The 21,838-nt window shown below is 38.6% G+C and overlaps 1 protein-coding gene across 2 annotated transcripts in view; it reads right to left on the bottom strand.

Moving 5' to 3' along the window:
- Positions 1-21,838, bottom strand: part of GBE1 (1,4-alpha-glucan branching enzyme 1) — a 148,823-nt gene that overhangs the window by 14,104 nt on the left and 112,881 nt on the right. For both annotated transcript variants that reach the window (XM_082220745.1, XM_082220746.1), the window contains exons 13-14: positions 16,501-16,685; positions 12,904-13,032 (exon numbers count right to left, since the gene is read on the bottom strand). In XM_082220745.1, coding sequence (XP_082076871.1) covers positions 12,904-13,032; positions 16,501-16,685 — 314 coding nt within the window. The remainder of the gene's footprint in view (positions 1-12,903; positions 13,033-16,500; positions 16,686-21,838) is intronic.

Genomic DNA, 21,838 nt, shown 5'->3' with positions numbered 1-21,838 from the left:
GCAATTTAAAACTCTCTCAAGAACTGGCTTTGCTTTCAAAAAGTTTTACTGGCAAAAGAAACAAACGAAACTTAAGAGTGAAGAGGAACATGTTTGGAACAATGTTCCAGAACCTTAATTTTGAGCTGGGGAAAAAGACTTTCTGATGGAGCCTCCACTAATAGGATTAGAGCAGAATGAAGCCATGCTTGTTCTTTTGATGATTCAAAGTGCTCTAAGGCTTCATTGTTTGTTCAGCCTTTTGATCAAGTCTGAGGATTGCGATGCTAACGGAATTGGTATCATTTATATCTTTTGACACAACTCTCTCAGCTGAATTGGGCTTTAGCAACAAGTTACAATTGTTTTTATTTATGCATCCAACCATCAGGAAGGAAGTCTGAAATACTGCAGAAAGATGCTAAAATTGGAAGTCTGGTTGTTGAGAAAACAAATAAATTTATTGCCATTGGGTTGCATAATTCCATGATTTGTCATAAGAATGTGGCTCACCTCAAACATTTCCAGTACTAATCCAATTTGCTTCTGAATGATGCCACATGATAAATGTTTAGGGGTTTTTTTTGGGGGGGGATAATAACAATTATATTATTTATGTTATTGACATTCCATAAAATGGTTTATTATCTAGCACTTTGTTCAAAACAAAGAAGAGATTTTAAGTTGAGACAGGTCCAAGTTGTGATGGATCATGAGAGTTTAGGCTATATGGTTCTATTGATAGTACTTCTGTCCTATTTTTAAAATCTACTAGTGTGGTTTTATTTTTATCAAGTTTGGGGAAATTACCAGCCTGGGCTGCCTGTGTAGACTCTTCCTTACCTCTGAACCTGTGGGAGTCCTGCCCCAAGCCTAAGAGTTGCACGAAGAGGGAGAGGGAACTACAGTGCTGCCTTGGTTTGCATACGTTTCGGATTAGAGACACATCAAACCCGGAAGTGCGTGTCCCCGTTTGCAACCTTTTTTGGGATTACAACCCATTATTTTTTTGGGGATTACGAACAAAAAAATTTTGGAGGCCCCATTGGCGAAAGCGTGCCTTGGGTTACAACCTGTTTTGGTTTACAAACAGACCTCCAGAATGGATTATGTTTTGTAAACCAAGGTACCAATGTACTTTCTTTTCTTTTTGAACATTTTTATTACAAATATACACAACATATGTATAACATAATAAACACATTATAAATATTGATGAATAATATCTTATCAGCAAAAGGTGCTAGCTCACTATGAAAACCTTGAACTTTTTTAGCTGTGGGAATATTTGATATTTTTATTTATATTTTGTGTTGCTTTTTTGTAGTTTACCACCCTGAGCTTCTTGGAGAGGAAGGCAGAATTAATCAACAAAAGAAAACAATAATTTGACATTTACATTTTATTAATAAAGATGAATATATGCAAGATGCTTCATCTGATATCTTAGCAACAAGATGATTCTAGTATGGCAAATGCTCTGTAATTAATATCTGTATTAGATTGTTGTTTCATATAATAAATAAAAGGCACCCACAGTTGCTCAAATGTTTGCTTCTTTTGTCTGTCTTCATGTAAATGAGCAAAATCTGCTAACTTGACCTTTGAAGCTATTTACCGCACATAATCCTTTCCTTTTATGTCGGTGCTAGACAGCATCTATTTCGGAGATGAAACTGTTTTTGCTGCCGTTAAAAGATATGTGTGTGTGAATGATTTCTATCATTACGGCATTTCAAATGGAAGGGTTTGCCCTCCACTCCGCCTGTGCTGCAATCCTACAGAAAAAATGGTACCACTGGGTAAAAGGTCTATACAGTGGGTTAAGAACTTAATTTGTTCTGGAGGTCTGTTCTTAACCTGAAACTGTTCTTAACCTGAGGTACCACTTTAACTAATGGGACCTCCAGCTGCTGCGGTGCTGTGGCGGCGCAATTTCTGTTCTCATCCTGAAGCAAAGTTCTTAACCCGAGGTACTATTTCTGGGTTAGTGGAATCTGTAACCTGAAGCGTCTATAACCTGAAGCTTCTGTAACTGAGGTACCACTGTAGAAGGAAGTTTGTTGTTATGAGTGTGGGCTCTCTTCATAACATGGAACCATGATAATGTGGAGATATTATACACATACAGTAGGCTCTGTATGTGTATTTGCTGCCCCAACGTGTGACCAGAGGCCCACTGAACATAGCTTCCCTCTTCAGAATATTGCAGCAAGAAGTCAGGTCTCTGCTCTCTTCCTCCACACAATTACAATCACGTCGGGGGAAACACCACAGATGGTTCATAGTCTACTTTTTGCTCTTGAAGCAGCAGCTTTATGACTTCAACAACCAAAGCCTGCTTCTCAGCTAAATCTTTGTACTCGGTGCTGACTGTTGATGGTTACACCTGGCACAGCTACCTAGGAGAAAATGCTGCACTCTACATTTCCATGTTGCTCAAGCAAGCTCTCATCACCACATGGGCATACTTAACTTCCCATACCATGGCCATGAGTGCTAACATGCTTTCTGCTAGAACACAGATTTAAAAAAGCCACACATGCAGAATTAAATGACTTTGAACTTTTCCAGCAATGACAAACCAAACTGCACCATCCCAGTCATGACTCCAACTGATGTAGCAACAGCATATATAACAACTATCAGGACTGATCATTATGCTGTTTGACACCATTTCCTAAGGTTTAAATATGAATTCTTGTTGGGTCTCTCTCTACGAAAAAGTATGTCTCCCATCTTTGTTTTCCAGAGATCGTTGTTAGTATTCATGCTTTGATGCTCTAGCAAACAGAGATGTTTAGATAATATATTCATATTTCACAGCCAAGGGATAGAGATATGCTTTTTGCATTCCTGTTATCTTTAGTTTTCACCTTGTTAACTTGCTTTCCCTTCCATTGTACTTCAACCAATATATGCATATATAAAACACAAACTTGTAACAGTTTCACCATGTGATGAAGCAGGCTTTTGCCTATAGAAACTCATGTCACAATAAGCCAGTTGGCTTTCAAAATCCCACAGCACTTTTGTCTGTTTGAAAGAAGCCACAGAACATATAACCACCCAAACTGCCCAAGACTCCAGTACTGGGACTTCCCGGTTCATTTTTATTATTATTCTTGGAGAGCATCTCTTGTACCAAAGTGAATAGGGTAACTGGCTCCAATGTGTACATCAGAGCATCTGTGGGCATACTGGAGATATTGGACCATATAAAATTCTAAAAGAGTTAATATTAATATAATTCATACCTAGTTTTTAGGCTATAGTTTTTCCTCAGTTTTTAACTGCTAGCTCTATTGCCTTTCATATAATGCCAAGCTCCGAAAGCCAGAAAATCTAAAACACTGGCACACTCTATTTTATAAATATGCCTAAATGGCTCCTTGTTTTATTGTCACAGACCACACAGAGACCTATAAAGAACAACTTCAGATAGTCTCTCTGGTGCCTTTTAAAACTCAGCACCAGCAAATGCTTCTACTGTGTCACTGTAGTTTATGAATGTGAGCATAATGTTTCCCACCGGCATTTCTACAGTATATGTTACATTTTATAATTCATCATTGTTGCCGAAAGCTCTGACATCTTTAAAGGCTGCTTTAAATTTATTTACCAGCAAATGAAAATGTTTATAGCTTTGTTAATTTTAAGAATAATATATATGGTCACATCTCCCTAAGCAAGGCTATGGAAGTAATTCTAACAATGCTATATTTACCTAATGATATTTTCCTCTTGCTCCACTCTATATCTCTCTCAATTTGCTGTAATAAAATTACTCATAAACCTGTTAAGAATTTTTTCACAAATGGAGAAAGGAACGGAAAAACAGGTTTTGTACAAAAAGACCCAAACTGTTCCAAAATAAGTTCACTGTGGGTTCAATTCCTTTAGCATTTGAAAATATCTAAAAGTCTCTGGTGCGGGAATTGAGCCAATTCCCTATTTCCTGCCTAAAAGTCACTGGGAAAGTTTCTGCATAGCATGTGTGTCCATGTCAGTGTCACATGATATGGAGATGATATACCATATTGGCCCGAATATAAGCCACATCCAAATATAAGCCGCACCTTTAAAATTTAAGGGGGGAGGGGAGAAAAAAAAGACAATACCCGAATATAAGCCGCTCCCTTAAAATTCTGTAGGCACTCACACCTGTTCCCGTTTTATTGTATGTCTGTTTCAGCAGCAATATTGTAAATGCCAAATGTTGCAAGGTCGTGAATTTAAGCCGCACTTTAACTTTTCACGGTTGGAATTTGGAAAAAAGTGAGGCTTATATTCAGGCCAATACGATTCTGTGGAAGCCACGTAACATTTCCTGCACGTTGTATAGGCAGCCCTACCATTGCAGCTACCACAGGAAACTATTAATGCAGGCTGAGGGTATAATATGACTACATACTCCCAAGTCTCTGCCTGTCCTCCCTTCAATCACCCCTCAGTACTATAAACAAGAGGGAGATGGAATGCAACTGGGGTGCATGCATACAACTTCATTCAGCCTGAGGGCTCACAGTTGCAGACACAAACCTTAGATGGAACATGTCAACTACTCTACTGGTGTTTCTTCATAGGCAGTGATGTTATACATACCACACAGATATTGTTTTAATAACCAATAGATTTCTCAGACTAATTCATTTAGGTTCATCCCAATTATACCTCAGACCTGAACAGGTTTCCTTTATAAATATTTCTGTCATTCATACTTGAAATGAGGACTAAGAAGTACTTCCACTGCTTCTTGTATAATACCATTATTTTCATCTTCTACTCTAGCTCAAGTACAGAAGAGAGACCAAAGACAATCCGTCTAAAAACAAAACAAAATGCATTATCCTTACTGTTCTTTATATATAACAAACGAACAAACCCAATGAACCCATGCATAGAGTGAGCTTAAAATGAGAATCTTGTGATTATCTATTATATGACGTACTTAATTATTATGCTTTTGATGTTTTCAAACTAATTCTTAAAGCAAAGCATTATTTTTCAAAAAAATCTTATGCCGGTTTAATGACACATAAAGCATCATTAGGTAAATTCAAACCACATATAAAGCAGAAAATTAGTATTTCACCCGTAGCATAAACGATAATTGTCATTTATGAAGATTATGATACGGCATAATTAAGACCTTTTGTTTAGAGAAGGCTGATGAGAATTTATGCCCAATTGCTGAAAAATGTGGCATGCCAGCATTGATCAAAGTATTAATGGGGGAACTATTAGCTTCCTTCCTTTCTGATTTCATTTCTGTAGACATTTGTCATGAATCTTAGAAAAGAAACAGTTCTGGTCTGTCACAGATAAAACAGTCCTCTAGGAAAATATTTTAATGGCAAGTTTCAACAGCTGTAATCGTCTTGGAAAGGACTGTAGCTCTGAGAATGGGGTGGAGCACAGCAGCAGAGCAAGTTGGCCAAGGTTCAATCTAGAGGTCTGGTTCAATCCTAGGCATCTCCAGTTGGGTTCAGCCAGTGCTACTCAGAGCGCAGAAAACACTGAGCCAGATGGGCTAACAGTCTGATTTGGTGAAAGGCTATATCCCTAATGTGACCCCCTTTCCTAATCCAAAATACACCAAAAAACGTGACATAAGGATCATTGGCATTATCATGAGACCTCCAATCATGTAGATGTCTAGATTCAGAAGAACATCTGTGAAGCTGTAAGGATGTGATTCTTTTTGTGACAGCTGATCTGGTTATTTCATTTTAAATAGAGGTCACAACAAAGGCTGAAGCAAGTTTTGCATAAACTAAAAGGATAAAATAAAGTAAGAACAGCATCTTTTGTATTGTATTGTCGAGCCACTAAAATATTGAAGCCTCTGGTGTAATGAAATAATTACATGTTGTACAGTACTTGGGGGGGGGGGGGGATAGAAAGAGAATCCGCAGCTGCTGATTTATGTCCCTCCCCAACCCATGGGTCACCAAATTAAGCTAAGGCTTAATTCTTCCTTCTCAGTTGTAATGTTGCTATGAAACCACTCTTCCTCACTGTAATTAGGCTTGGAAAGAACTTGGGTTTTTTTCGTGCCTAATTTTTGTGAGAGGGGATTTTTGTGAATCTCCTTTCTGGAGTTTGCAGCTGGGAGGGAAAGCTTCCTGACTCCCCAACTGCACTCTCCAGGAAGATCACCCCCAACATTAGGTTTAGAAACGCCTAATTGCTGGTGGTGGGGAGTTGGGGAGGAGCAAAACATGCACACGTATGAGCTAAATATTATATTATAAATTATTATTATATTATATAATATTATATTATATTATTATAAATCATCATAATAAATTTATATGCTTCCCATCTGACAGGGTTACCCCAGGCACTCTGGGCGGTTTCCAACAAATTAAAACACAATATGACACCAAACATTAAAAACTTCTCTATACATGGCTGCCTTCCAATGTCTTCTAAAAGTCAGATAGTTGTTTATTTCCTTGACATCTAATGGAGGGCATTCCACAGGGTGGGTGTGACTACCGAGAAGGCTCTCTGCGTGGTTCCCTGAAGTATATACATGTGTGTGTGGCACTATGACAGTTTCTCCAGTTTGCAAATGTGCCCTGCTGCGATAAGCTGTGCCTGAAAAAGGATTTCCTTTTGTTTCATTCCTATGAACCCTATCTTGTGTGGCCAAGAAGAGAAGATTTTTCACCTGGCTTCATCCGTGAAAGGCAACAGGGTTTTTAAATGTTATTTTACCACATTTATCTACTACCTGGATATACACTATTCACAACTGTGTCCTGATACTGACCAGACCGAGGATCCCTTCAGCAAGGTAGTCGCTGTCTCATGTGCCCAGGGACAAATTGGAAGTTTCAAGTGGGAGTCTTGTTTGTGATAGGCATGAGAGTTCTCTACTAATTGCATCCAAGCAAAAGAAATCAGTTTTATAGTGCAACATATATGCAGAAAGGGCATTAATGGTTTGTTTTGTGAATACATTTTCCACCAGTTTGAATGTATTGGAGATTATTATAGTCAGTTGTCTGTTTTCTATTTTATTTACAATGACCAACAATTATCTTTTTCTTACATAGAATCTGAAACTTTTTCCATTCATCTGAGCTGTCTGTAGCACAAAATGTTGTGAAAACAACTTAAATGCATCAGCAAAACTGAATTTATTTCACTCTGCTTTTAAAAATAAAAATTAAAGTTTTGCTTACCAGGAGTTGTCGCTCTACAAGGTGTCCTCTGAAGCTTTCCAGAATATTCCAGTATCTCACCTTACACATGTGCAGTTCTAGACCTGGGACTGTGCAGATGCCGCAACAAACTAGTAAAAAGCATGCTGCCCGACTACTCCGTTACATGAAATCTGAATTTCGTTCTAAAGCCCTCCCCGCCCAGACACCATTTCAACAGTAGGTGAGAAGTGTTCTCATTCCCTGATATTAACCTTAACAGATGAAGCACCTTGATGGAGCTTGGCATTTGGCTGATCCTAAATTAAATTCTTTGTCTTCATTTTATATAAAGCTTGAATTCTAATAACCAGGGACAGTTACATAACTGCACTTCAAAGCAGCGAGCAAACGAAGCAGCTACAAAGCAACATTTTTGCCTTGGGCAATCACACTCCAGTGACTCATTCAAGTGACCTTATTTGCTCATTAGAAGCTCTAGGTGCAGGTTGGAAATGTCAGGGAGCTTAAATTTACATCTTTAAGAAGTACAGCTACCTGAATTTTAATGCTAATCTTCCTGAGATCTCAGGCCATATCTAACATTATTTACTTAGCTATCCAGTTGACATACTGCTCCATTCCTACTATGAATCTGCATTAGTATGCCCTTCACCCTAGTTATTAAATTGTTTGATGCTTCATGCAGTATGCAAAACTACAAAGCTTGCAGCTGAGGTAACCCTTTCTCTCTGACCCTTTGCGAAACTTTTTTTTAAAGCATCAGGCACTGCAGTGACATTATCATGCACACTGGAGGTAAAGGAACAACCCATTCTTTAAAAAACAAAATAAGCTGGAAGAAGGGAAATGGAAGTTCACACATCTGAATTTCTTTTTCTATATGTGATGAGACTATATTCTGCTTGCTGGAACAGCTCTTCCGACCAGAAAACACAAATAAAAATAAAATTACAACATGGGGCAACATCTCTTGAATGTATGGGGAACTGGAAATTTTCTGAACCCTCTGATAGGAAATGTTAGGGGCGTGTGGGTTTGTGTAGTATCCATGTATTTCACAGTATTTATAAACCCACCCTTCATCATGCTTATCTCAGGGAAGGTTAAAAACAAAATGCGGACCTAAACCAAGTAGATTAGCACTACATAGGTCAGCAACACATAAAAATATCATGGGTGAAACCCAACACTGCATGCACCTTGACATGTGCAACAAGACACTTCCCCTCTCAAAAGAACCAAATCTTCTTCCACAGTGTCCTCAGCTTTTTAGGCTTTGCACACACACGCACACTTAAAAAATTATAATACATTAAACAGCAGGCAATTGAAAAACAACGGGCTAAAAAGACTGTCCCTGAAAGCCTGAGTAGTGAGAAGAAAGCAAAGTAAAAAAGACTTATGCACAACACGGTTTAAGGCAAAAAGCCTATAGTATATGAAAAGTTAGTTAATAATATAGGAATGCAAATTAAATAGGCACTAAGAGTCATTTAGTAAGCAAATAAGAAAGGACAGCAAAAGCCTTCACATTATTTCTGCAATTCCTTCATTTTTGTGTATACCAAATTTTTGAAAGTTCTGGTAAATTTTCTATCCATAACCTTTTAAAGTCCATAGAATATGAAACACCATCATTTCTTGCCAGAGGGTTGAACAGACATTTCCAAGACATCACTGAAAGCTTCATCTACTTGGATGAAATTCACAGCCTGGATCAGAAAAAGCAGGAGTGAGAGGCCTTCTCAGTGTATGCGGACAGTGCTAGCTATTCTTAAAAGCATGACTTGTGCTATGTGGATGAGTTTCTCCCTATGTTTTTCACGTCCAGTGGCACCATGGTTTGATCAATACCTGTGTAGGCACTCTAGATGTTCCTTTGAATGCATTTTTCATATACTGTATAAAGTTCTCTTGCACTGTAGGCAACACAGTACTTCAGCTAAATGAAATGCTCATGTATGGGTGCATTTGTGAAGTCTCAAGAGGACAGAAGCTCTGAGACACAGAACAGGTGCTTTCTGCCATAAATTTCCTGAGTTTTAACACTGTGGTAGAAGCTGGTTAAATGAAGACACAGGTAACTGTGAGAGTCAATGTCACACACAGAGTCAGAATTGTGCTTGAAGTTTTCATGTCAGTGATTCACACTCTTGGAGGCAAAATCCTGCTGGGAGGCAGTGTGGCAAAAATGGCAACAAAGTTCAGATTATGCATACTATAGTTCCTTAACGCATGTGCGTTACCGTGTGTGTGTGTTTCCTGTCGATTAGTTTAGCCCATTTGTGAGTGACACAAGATACACTCTTCTCTGTGGAACTTCTTTCCCCATAGAGTTGCATTTGTCCCACTATCCCCATCAACATTTTGATTTAAATTAAATATGCACTTGTTTGTCTAGACATTTGGAGATAGGCGATTTGGGTTTGATGGCCTAGTATAGTCAATGCCTGTTCTACTGATGTAAATTGTTTTTAGTATTTTCTACTATTTTGAAAATTACTTTTATTTTAATAGGGTAGAAAAACATTCTATTTTTGACTATGTTGTACAGTGCCCTAGGCTGCTACGGGAGAAAGGATGGAGTACAAATAAATAAATAAAAATAAAAGATATCTTGTGCATTGGTTTCTCCATTAGGAGATATATTTCCCCCCCTCTCTTAATATTAAAAAGGCATGTTGAATTTTCTGTAAGCAATTATTTGTGTTGAGAATGTCTGATGTATTTTCACTTCATTAAATACTAATCTGATTTCCACTGAGTCAAAATAAATGTAGAGAGCACACAAGAAACAGCGGCAAATGCTACCACTGGGTGCATCTCTCAAACAAATTTTCCAATAACATTTGCTTGAATAAGAATTCAGTTTTGCTTTGACTAAGCTTATGTTCAGTTCAGAGTGTTGAGACTGCATTGATGCCCTGGACAAACTAGCAATGGACCAAATTGATTGAAAACCACTGAGACTTGCGATTCACAACAGGAAAATAGGAGCTAGGGAATTTGACTCAAAAACTGTACACTATATAGTGGTCTAGCATAATTCAAGGTGAAAAGTACCATTAATTCACAGTGGATTCTATTGGTCGGTCTTCATCAATCTCATATGTACAATGGAAAATGCCAAGAGTTTACATGCACACTAAAATACAGATAATGCAGAAATATTTGGGTTCCCTTTCCATACACATATGTAAAGTAGGCTAAAATTTAGCTTTCATCTGCAAACCCTTCTACTAAATACCACTACATGGAAATGATGTCATGGAATAATTCATAAACAGTCTACATAGTTTGCCTCTCCAAGGACAACAATCTCCATTATGGGAAGAAACAGGGCAGCCAGGGGCTGGCATTTGCATTGGATCGCCCAGAGGGTTAGAGGAGCAAAGAGGCAAGGAATGCAATAGTGCAGCGAAAGGAAAGACAACAGTGGGTTAAGAAAAAGATGCTTAATAAATGGATTGATGCAAGAGGAAGAGGTCTGATGGGCAGACAAGGTACAGGTTTGACAAAGGTAGACTGCAAGGATGAGAGGGAGGTAGCATGCATGTGGGGAAATCTCAGCAGATTCTATGAACAGTTGAGCTATGAGCTGATGGAAAAAAATGAGAAAACAAGGATGCTTTGGAGTCTGGGTCCTGCTGACGAGAAAAGCAAACACAGAGAGAGGCTTAAAGAGACATGCTGGAAGCTGATTATCATCTCAGGAACCTGTATTCATTTAAAGTCAAAGCCTTCACACAACACACACAGAGAAGAGAAGTTATAGATGGGCATTATAAAATACCTGCTGTGGCCCTTTGCCCATGTTGGAAACTCGACTGCTACCGACGCGATGAGGCAGAGCAAGAAATAAGCCTATTTACCAAATAAACTTTGGCAATGCATATAAAGTTACTGAAAGCAAACAACAACAAAAACCAGCAAACATAAAAGGTAAAATTTGCTAAATCCTGGAAGTTACTAATTTTCAAGGTAACTGGCAAAGCTGTCATTAAAAGAGTGAGCCAAGTACAACAAAATTATGCATAATTTCACAATGATAAGAAAATACTGAGAAACAACGTAAGGCCCTCCAACATTGCTATCCCAATAACAAAAAAAGGGTGCAAGGCTCTGAATGCAGATTTGGTTTGAGGAAGGCGGGCATGGAGCAAATTGGTTCCTGCCCCAATGTTGCATGAACACATCCTAGCTAAAGAGCCTGGGGAAGGAGTCCAATTCCCACGCAAACTGACTCAGATTTGAAGTTCCAAATTAAATGGTTTACAGTGGTGCCCCACAAGACGAATGCCTCGCAAGACGTAAAACCCGCTAGACGAAAGGGTTTTCCGTTTTTGAGCTGCTTCGCAAGACGATTTTCCCTATGGGTTTGCTTTGCAAGACGAAAACGTCTTGCGAGTGTTCTGATTTTTTTTTGCTCCCCCCTTTTTCTAAGCCGCTAAGCCGCTAATAGCCTTTTAGCCGCTAAGCCTTTAATAGCCGCTAAACCGCTAATAGCGCTAATCCGCTAATAGGGTTGCTTCGCAAGACGAAAAAACCGCTAGACGAAGAGACTCGCGGAACGGATTAACTTCGTCTTGCGAGGCACCACTGTACTTTGCAAGTGAAGGCCTTGTATAAAATGTAGTCACATCCCAAGGCACAAAAAAACTAATAGCAAGAGTCTGAACATTCTTACTCAGACGTAAGTCTCCGTGTGTCATGGGGCTTACTCCCAAACTGATATTTAGGACTATAGTATAAAGATTTGTAACTGTCTTTGCTCAGATGCATCTTTTTTTTATCTATGTCTCTCTCTTCACCCCAGCTCTCTATTCTCTGCCCACTATTGAACTTTTAAACTCTCTTGGGCAGGAATCTTTTCTCTTCTTTTGCTTTGCATATAGAGAAAAGAAACTGCACATTGGTGGTACTACATAAATTAAAATATCAACTACAGCAGGAGCTATGTGAACCCTACCGCTATAAACACATTTCCTACACATTTGTGTCCATCCATATACTCAAGGATGTTTACCTTATGCATTTTTTCACATTGTTCAGCTATTATGCAATTAATAAAATGCAAACATACTGTGCATTTACAAGTGTTCTAATGAAGAGCCAAAGTAACAGAATTTAAATCAACACTGCAAAAATAAACTACTAAGCAAAACTATATATTGAAGTCAAATTTTAAACAACATTGAAGACATATCATGCCGTTAGAGGCCTATTATGGCTGTTTTGACTGTTTTCAGATTTTTTATTTTAAAAGCAGTTTTATTATTGATGTTTTTGGTGCCCATGGAACCTTGGGGAGAAAGAGTAGAATATAAATGTAAATGTAAATAATAATAATAATAGTTTACATTCATAAGGTGTAAGCCTCTGGCTTGTGAGCTCTTCTGTCACTTCTCTGGCATGACCACAAGGAGGAAAACATCTGCTTCCTGCTGTTCAATAACTGAGGTTTACCATTAAATTTAAAAAGAGTGATTAAACTATTGTTTATTGAAACACACCAAGATGACAAATCATAGTTTGAGACGGGCTGAGACAGAACAACTTGCCCTTTCCGGACATAAAAAAGGGACAGGTGTTTCTAATCTCCTCCTCATGGTTGTGCTAAATGACATGAGAAGAGGAAAGACCAAGTGAACCTGAGGCTCGTTCACATAGTGCTAAACTAAGGTTTAGTGTTACATCCAAAATGAAGTCATAATGATAAACACAAATAGGAAAGGAAAGGATATTTTCCTGGTTTTTCTATACCCACTCTGTAGTCTGTGTAGCTTTTAGATGGGTGGAAATTGAATATAAACAGAAGATTTGCCCTCTCAAAAGCAATAACTTTGTTTGATTCATGTTTTTCACTCACGTAAGCCTGCAAAAGATAAAAAAGGTAGATTTAGATGCTTACTAAAATGATTTTGAACTTAAACCACATGGAAGTAGGGCAATATGTATACCATCATATTCAATTCAACCAAGAGTTTGTGGAGATGAAAGAAGTTCATGTAAGTGACAGTCTGTCATGAAGTAAGTAACTTCATATAAGAATTCAGATTTTAAAAAGCTGGGTAAGCTATAACGGGGGGGGGGGAGAGGAATAACGAGCCTGCTATAGTGCTATATATTTCACTTTAGCTATTGAAGGTGGTGGTATGCATATCTGTGGAGAAAATCCACCACAATGACATCTGAGGATGAAATTCTTTCAAAGGCCCTGTCCTTTACTTCACAATTCTTTTAAGTGTTCTCTGTTCCTTCTTGGTTAGGCCAACAGCTGGATTGATGGAGATTTATGGCTGCACAGAATTTTACTTTTGACATGAATCTTATAAGCAATGTCTTTGAGATGCTGCCTGTGTCACTTTTGAATGCTTAATCAATTTCATGTCAATTTTGCTCAGGAGAGGGAAATGGAAAGTATGCTGAGTGAAGAACCTCATTGCTTAAGAAGAGGGGTGTTTGTGGGTGTTGGGCGGTGGGAGGAAGGAACCTCCGAAGCAATCCTTCAAGTGGCACACAATACTCTAAACAATTTCAGTTCACTATATATTATACAAACCAGAAATAAATTTTGTTTTATAAAGTGGTGCTTGCTACATGTGTTATTTCAGAGGGCTATTTTGCTTGAACCATGCATGAATTACAGAGGGCTAATTTCAAGCTGGGAGAAGGCTAAATGGTACCTGCTATGTCACTGGAAGACAAGTGTTTGGCATTCACGTTGAACTGGGGCAGCTATTAGGTATTAATATCAGAGTTGAATACTGGGGTTTTAAATCTGTACTACACCCTGTATTTAGCAGGAAACTCAAATTTAAGCACATACAATGAGAGTGCAATCCGAATCCATTTATATTTGCTGCTAGAAGGGGTTAGCATATGAAGGGAGTGGTCATCCCCCAGCCTTTGATGTGGGGGCTCTGTTGCGGCTGCAAAAACCTTTGCTGAAGTGGCAGAAAGAACAGGAGGTAAGAAACTGCTGCTAGCAGTGCTCCTACTGGTGGTATTAGACATAGGGATGCAAAGCAGGGAATGGGAGCAAAGCAGAGCCACCAGTGGAACCACTGGTTTCAAAGCTGCACCATCACTGTGAAAGAAACCTGATTGCGGCCCTCAGCTACGTACATCAAGCTGGAGATGGCATAGGGACAAGAAAACTCCACCCCCACCCATCTTCCTCTCTAGCCAGCATGAGCAGCAGAGTTTGGGATGTGGCAGTGGATCTCTGCTCTGATGCTTTGTAGCCCAGGTTTGGCTGGCTCTCTAAATTGTGTGAGGATGAAGGTACAGTAAAAAAAAAAAAAGTGCAAGAATTAACAACGGGGAAACTAAATACAATTAAGAGCAGATGCAGGAAAGACTCAGATTTACTAAAGCAGGAACCATGTGCACTCTTGCCTATGTTCAAGTCTCACTGATTCAGTGGGACTTGCGATAAGAATGTATAGGATTAGGCTGAACAGGAATGCCGGCTCAGAGATCAGAGGTCTGGTTTAAAAGTTATACAGTAATTGACCTCATGGTGCTATTTTTCCTATACGGGGTTTTAAAATCTCTAAAATAATCCTTATTGACAATGTGCTGCCTGCCTATGTTGTAAGAGAAAAGCAGAACATTTATTAATACTGTAACAAACAATTGGTAGAAGCACCAGGACAATTTCGTACTAGTGCGTGGCCAGATAGGATGTGATGAAAATAAGAACTAACAGAGTCTACTATGACAACCACTGGCTATTGCATATCTGCTTTGCATGTTAAATATGAAAAGGTATTAATTTCCAATGCAAAATCTGGTTGAATCAGAAAAACAACAAACCGTGGATGGCACTTTAGACTAATTGTTTACCTATGAAATTAATTTTCATAAGATGACTCATTCTTTAAAGTTCTATGGTTATTTTACTGCTGCTGCTTCTCTCTTTCTCCCTGAGTTATAGAGCTGCAAAGCTTTCCAAAAAGTCTCCTGTGGCAGCAACTGTGATAATTAAAAGCTGCAATCCTATCTATTGTCAACACAAGTGCTGACACAGTCTGGGAAACGTGTGTAAAATAGCCTGCGAGGTAGAGCAATGAATGCATACAGCTTGTTAGTTATCTTTTGTTCCTTTAGTATCTTCAGCATCCTTTATTTCTTCATACTTACGTAGCGCTCCTTTACTGCTCCAACCAATTCATATATATTAACTCAGTAGCATATGTAATGAAGGTCAAGAAGGCTAAGGCTGTGAGATATTAAATAGCCTTAAGCAAGTCCCTGAGTTCATGGCAAAGTAGCATTAGAACAGGGACTCAACACCTAACATTCTTAGAACCAAGCTTCACATTATGTTTAATCTATATAGTGCAACTGTGTCTCTCATTTTTCTTAAATTAATTGCAGCTGCCAAGGAGGGAATGTTGTTGTGATTACGGCTGGGAGAAGAATTCCATCCTCAGCCATGTCTCCCTTGAAAATTGTGAGCCACCATGTGGCTCTGAGACTTAGCAAAATAGCTCTCATTGGTGCCAATAAGCATGCTCCAGAGAGGAAGTTGATCTAAGAAAAACCAGAGCTGCATGCTTTTCATTACGTGTTACATGTCGTTTGATCCTGAATGAGCTCCCTTAAAAACATAAGGGGATGTCAGTCAAAGGCTCAACCATCCCATTTTCCATAGTGACCCAGCAGATCCCACCAAGGCAGGAAATTAAGGGACTCACCCCAGCACCTGGTATTCAGTGGCAAACTGCCTCTGAACATTTTCCAACCATACCATGCACATAGGGCTGCACCACTGATGGTAACAAATTACCGGGCAACATGAAGCTTGCTAATGGGATAGTAAGAAATGGGATGCTAATGGGATGCTAATGGGATGCTAAGAATAGTAAGAAAGCAAGAAATATAGCACAATAACTGAACCTGGCAGTGAGTTTATTTGCAGTCTAGTTCTAAAGTTAAGTGGAATATTGACATTATGATGACAAACATTTAACAATTTATTGAAAGCTAAAAGCATTTTCTAAAAATAAGCACAGTTATTATTATCAAACAAATATGTCAAAATAATTTAAACATTAGATGAAATCTAGACAGTTTTATTACTGGGCATAAATAAAATAAAATATATCAAATGGAGGGGAAAGAAAAGATATTTCTTTTCATGGTAAACAGGAGACTGTTTTTCATTGTTATATGAACACAACATCACCACTCATATGTTTTGAAAATATGTTAAAAGGAGAAAGCAGAATATAAGAAATTGCTTTCTTTTATTTTCAAATGCAGTTTACCATTAGAATTTCAAACATGCACAATACTTGTGACAAATGCAAAAAACTTAATGTATATACTTTACCGGAGGTGATGAAAGCCAGCCAAATCTTTCTTCCAACTTGTTCATATCTCTGTCGAACTCATTTAGGAATCGATAGCGAAGAAGCTGATCATCAGCTAAATGAAACTGTCTCCTGGCATAATGGTAGCTTTCATTATTGCCTTGTCTGGGAAAGTCTAACCATTCTGGATGCCCAAACTCGTTACCTATATTAAACAAAACAAAGATAAAAAGATACAATATAAATAAGTCTGCAATAGTTAACACCTCTCCAAGACGCATTTAAATGCATAGTTCTTAAAAATATATACTTAAACTATTTTTCATTAAATATTTTTAATGCAAGTTTTCAGGTCTTTGAACCAGGAGTGGGCAACTTTCCAGAGGCCACATGCCAACGGTGGAGGGTCAATACACCATATTTTATTTTAAAGACAGTGCTGACTCTGAGGGTTCTGAAAGCAACAAATGATCCACTAAGAAGACCAGAGACTAGACAAGAGACTACTGGATGGGTGGGTGTTCCATTGTCACCAGAGCTGTGGACACTGTAAAAGTTGCACTTTAATCATACTATGAACAGCTGAGAAGTGAAATCTAAAGTAAAACAATTGGCAGGTGGCTTGTTTGACTTGCTTGCAAAAGTATTCTAAGCAATGTATTCTCTCCCATGCTAGCTGACGATGGTGGGGCTTATAGTCCAGCAACATCTGGAGATCCCAACATGGGGAGAACTGTGTTACATGACAAAATAAAAAAATTCCTTCCAGTAGCACCTTAAAGACCAACTAAGTTAGTTCTTGGTATGAGCTTTCGTGTGCATGCACACTTCTTCAGATACACTGAAACAGAAGTTGCCAGATCCTTCTATATAGTGAGAAGGTGGGGAGGGGTATTACCCTTCTGAGTAATACCCCTCCCCACCTTCTCACTATATAGAAGGATCTGGCAACTTCTGTTTCAGTGTATCTGAAGAAGTGTGCATGCACACGAAAGCTCATACCAAGAACTAACTTAGTTGGTCTTTAAGGTGCTACTGGAAGGAATTTTTTTATTTTGACTATGGCAGACCAACACGGCTACCTATCTGTAACTGTGTTACATGACGTTAGAGGGAGGAATCTTTCCTCCTACATATTTTAATCTGTGTTATAATCTGAGGATGTTATATAAACCAAATATTAATGTATGATCAGGCCAGCACATTTAACAATGTTTGCTTTTTGAATGCAACAGATGCATTAGATCGGTTGGTTTCTCCTCTTGCCCACAAACCAGGATCAGTCTTTCCCAATTTGGTGGTCTGCAGATGTTGCAGAATTAAATGTCCATCATCCTCAACCACTGACCATGCTAGTTGGAGCTGATGGGAACTGAAGTCCAACCTACATCTGAAGGGTAACAGGTTGTGGAGAAAGTCATCTATTTCATAAACTCAAACAGAAAGACAACTTGGAGAGGAATGCTAAATTCATGCATGGAGTCTTCATTTGAGGCCTTCCCTGAGGTTTTCATAATTAGGAACCATAAAGGAAAAATACAGTCAGTTGTGGGAGAAGCTATGCTTATAAAAATATGTTTCTAAACGCTGTTCATATTTGGAATACTAGCTAGAAATATTAACTAGGCCAAAAAAACAAATCTATCATAAAAGAAAGCAAAAACAAGGCACAAAACGCAAATAGTTTTAAATATTGCCACTTTGTAAATGAACCACCAAGCAGCAAATTAAATTTCATCTTGACATATGCAGCCATTAAGCTCCACATTCAGAAAAAAGCAAACCATCACAAAACACTAACATAAGTATGAGGTACTGTGACTGAATCACAGAAAAACAGTGAAAGTGACCTTGGGCTAATAATGGATTGAAAATATGATGAAAATGTTGGGAGAGTATGATAGTGAAATTTGCATCAAATCAAAACAAGAATGCTCAATTTATAAAAATGGTGTTATATGATGGTATCCAAATTCAGATGGGTGCTATATACAATGTATGCACATTCCTATCTCATGTGTGCTAGGTAAGGTTAGGAAAGACTTGAGTGATGTGAATAAAAAACAGCATGTATTTTGGAGACAGGTATAAAACAAAAGGTAGCTTAAATAATTTTTTTTAAAGCCTTGTAGAATTTCAGATCAACATAACATTTTAGCCTTAAAAAGAATGCACTCTCAGGTTTAATCTCTGAAAAGAAGCATGAGAGTCAACAGCCATTCTTGTTCCCCCAAAAATGTAGTACACATGGATTGTCTAGAAAATGATGCTGGGAGAAGGTGTACTTTTCTAGTCTACATTAGGAGGGGAAGAGGAAACAGGAGACAGACAGTGGCAGAGATGGTGATAATAATAAAATTTTCTTATAATTTCTCACCCATCACCCAGGGAGGCTTCCAGCAAAAATACGAATAAGGCATACAAAAATACAAATAAAACTTTGCACACGGTTACTCCAGACTAACCATAAGTTGTAACCAAAGTTTGTCTTTGGGTTTATGGCTTAGGGCTTATCCAGGAAAACTAGATGACAAGGCTGGGTTTGAATGATAAACTAACCAAAAACAACAGCTTAGCTTAGTGCAGCACAGCAGCCAGAAAAGAGCAAAGTGGCTGTGATCTCTCCCAGATTCTGCACATTTGCACTCAGCCATAGTTTTGCTAAGCATGAAATGTGAACTAGGCTACTGAGTTTAAACATAACTGTGATTCTGGCTGTTTTGAGAAGTAAACACTTGGCCTTTCATGCCTACACTTTAGCCTGAAATGAACATAATGCTATGTGCATGAACCTTGTGCTTGTCATTGCTCACTCACCTCTCCTCATTCAGCACTGACACAAGGAGATTGGGAATTTTTGTTTCCATTTCCCAATGAAGAATCACACCCAACTGTAATTAATCATAACTATAGTTTATTGACGACTTCATTATACACCTTTAGGCGCCAGGCAAAAATGTTCCTTTTAAACCAGGCCTTTGGTTGATCTGATTGACATCCTATGCCCTTTTAAAGTGTGGCTCTTTTTTTTGGGGGGGGGTGTTATTGGCTTCTTGTTTTTATTTTGATTATATATATATTGTGGTTTTTATTATGTTGATCTTGTTCTGTGAACCACCCTGAGACCCTCCGGGTATATAAATTCAATAAATTATTGTTATTGAAAGTAGGCATGACTAAACCACAGTTGCACAGGCTTGGGCATAACAATGAACTATGGTTAATTAAAAATATAACCCAATGCTTCCACTCTTCCGGTGGCTACTCCTGAAGAGCATGCCAAAGTGAGCAAGGCTCACTCTTCCTCCTAAAGGAGCCCAGGGCAGCAATGTGGTGTCAACACTGCTCCCCACCCCACCGCTCAAAAAAGCCCTCACATGTCAGCATTCTGGATGCCCATGTGCTATTTGTAAGATGCAAACACATGGACAAGCTAAACCAGAAGGACGTTTCTTCAAGCCAATGCTACAATCCCCTGGAATGCATGGGCACCGCAGTAGGTTTTTATCGAAGGATCCAGCCAATGGATAGAAGGAATATCTCAGTACGTGATGAAGTATTTTCAAGCAGAAGGCCCTAGGTTCAATCCCTGGCATCTCATCTTAAAAGAATCAGGTAGCCCACCTGCAAACTCTCTCACCACCCAGGGAATATAACAAGTGAATAGAAAGAGAACCCACACAACTGACGCTGACACAAAATCTCACACGTACAGTGGTACCTTGGGTTACAAACACCTCAGGTTACAAACACTTCGGGTTACAGACTCCGCTAACCTGGAAGTAGTACCTCGGGTTAAGAACTTTACCTCAGGATCAGAACAGAAATTGTGTGACAGCAGCGGGAGGCGCCATTAGCTAAAGTGGTACCTCAGGTTAATAATGGTTTCAGGTTAAGAACGGACCTCTGGAACGAATTAAGTTCATAACCAGAGGTACCACTGTACACTAAGTAGAAGAATATAAGCATTCCCACCCCACCCCACCCCACCCCACCCCCCTCTTTCCTTGTCTCACAACAAATGAAACTGATCTGTAGAAGGCACAATGCAAGTATTTTTGTAAACTAAGAAATCTTTAATAAAAAATATATTTTTTTAAAAAAAGTAATAATAATCAGGTAACAAGTGATGTGAACAATCTCTGCCCACCGTTAGTCAGAGCAGGGAATACTGTAACAGATGGACAAACACGCAGCTGCTTATGTCGTTGTCACTTACAAATGGTAGCCTTCAAGAAAAATATCTGCAGGATTCTCCTTTTGTTTTTCATTTCTTGCACAACCAGCAGCTTTAACAAGTGGGTAACTGAAGATTTCTGAGCACTAAAGTACTATTGGGATTTCTTTCTCAGTAATTAATTTCTTTTCCACCCTCCACTTCTATGTAAAGGTCCAAACTATAAATTGACAACGAGCCAGCTGCTACAAGTGATGGAATGTGAGACAACAATACTAATTGGGAGTGGGGGAGAAAACTCCATTAGCTTAACATTTTGATTAGTAGATGCTTTTATTTCACAAAACTATAATGAATATTAATTTCACATAGGAATTAATTGAAGTATACCACTGTGTATATGTGCATTTGTGAATTACGATTTTCTATGCAGACATCAATGACTAAACTGATATATTAAAAACAGCCATGCTGATGCGCAGTTGTAAGGGAATCTGTGTATTAGTGTTGGCAGTACATGGTGCTTGCAATTTACCAGTTATGGATTTAGAAGGTGTACTAAAAATACATTTAAAATTCTTGCATAAAATTATAGTCCTTTGTTAGTGCCTGTTAGGACTGTGGGAAAAAATGATCATCTGACATCTTGGACAACTAATGCTCTGCAGTTCCTTTCATGCCATGAGCTTAGGGGATCTTTTTAAGGAACACATCTGGGTCCCTGAAATTCTGCTGATTCTATAATGCTTGCATTTGTAGACACCCCTCTTACCCAGGAATATGCCCAGGACTCAAGGCATCCATTATCCTGAAACCTGAAAGTGAGCATTTGGCCCTGTTGACCAGAAAAGTCAGGAAGATTATTAAGGAAGACTATGCTTTGTATGTTTTTGTTATGTTTTTGTCTCAGTGTAGACCTCCATTGTAAGTAAGCTACCAGCATCACAATAAAATTGTAAGTGGTCTATAGATTGATACTAGCCTAAACAGTAGAATTTAGAAATGAATTTACCTAGAGTTGAAGTCAAGGCAGAGGCACCTACAGTGTGTTGATGGAACATACCAAAGATCTTTGAATCTAGAATGGCCCTCTAGTGCAATTTTCCAATATCAGGTTATGTTTCCCAGAGGCTGCAAATTTAAAGCAGGATGAGGATGGTTCAACTGGCAACACCTTTACA

Source organism: Podarcis vaucheri (genome assembly GCF_965113315.1).
Source record: "Podarcis vaucheri genome assembly, chromosome: 4".
NCBI classification, from domain to species: Eukaryota; Metazoa; Chordata; class Lepidosauria; order Squamata; family Lacertidae; genus Podarcis; species Podarcis vaucheri.
Note: the sequence above shows the minus strand (reverse complement) of the source record. Positions and strands in the feature narration are given on the sequence as shown.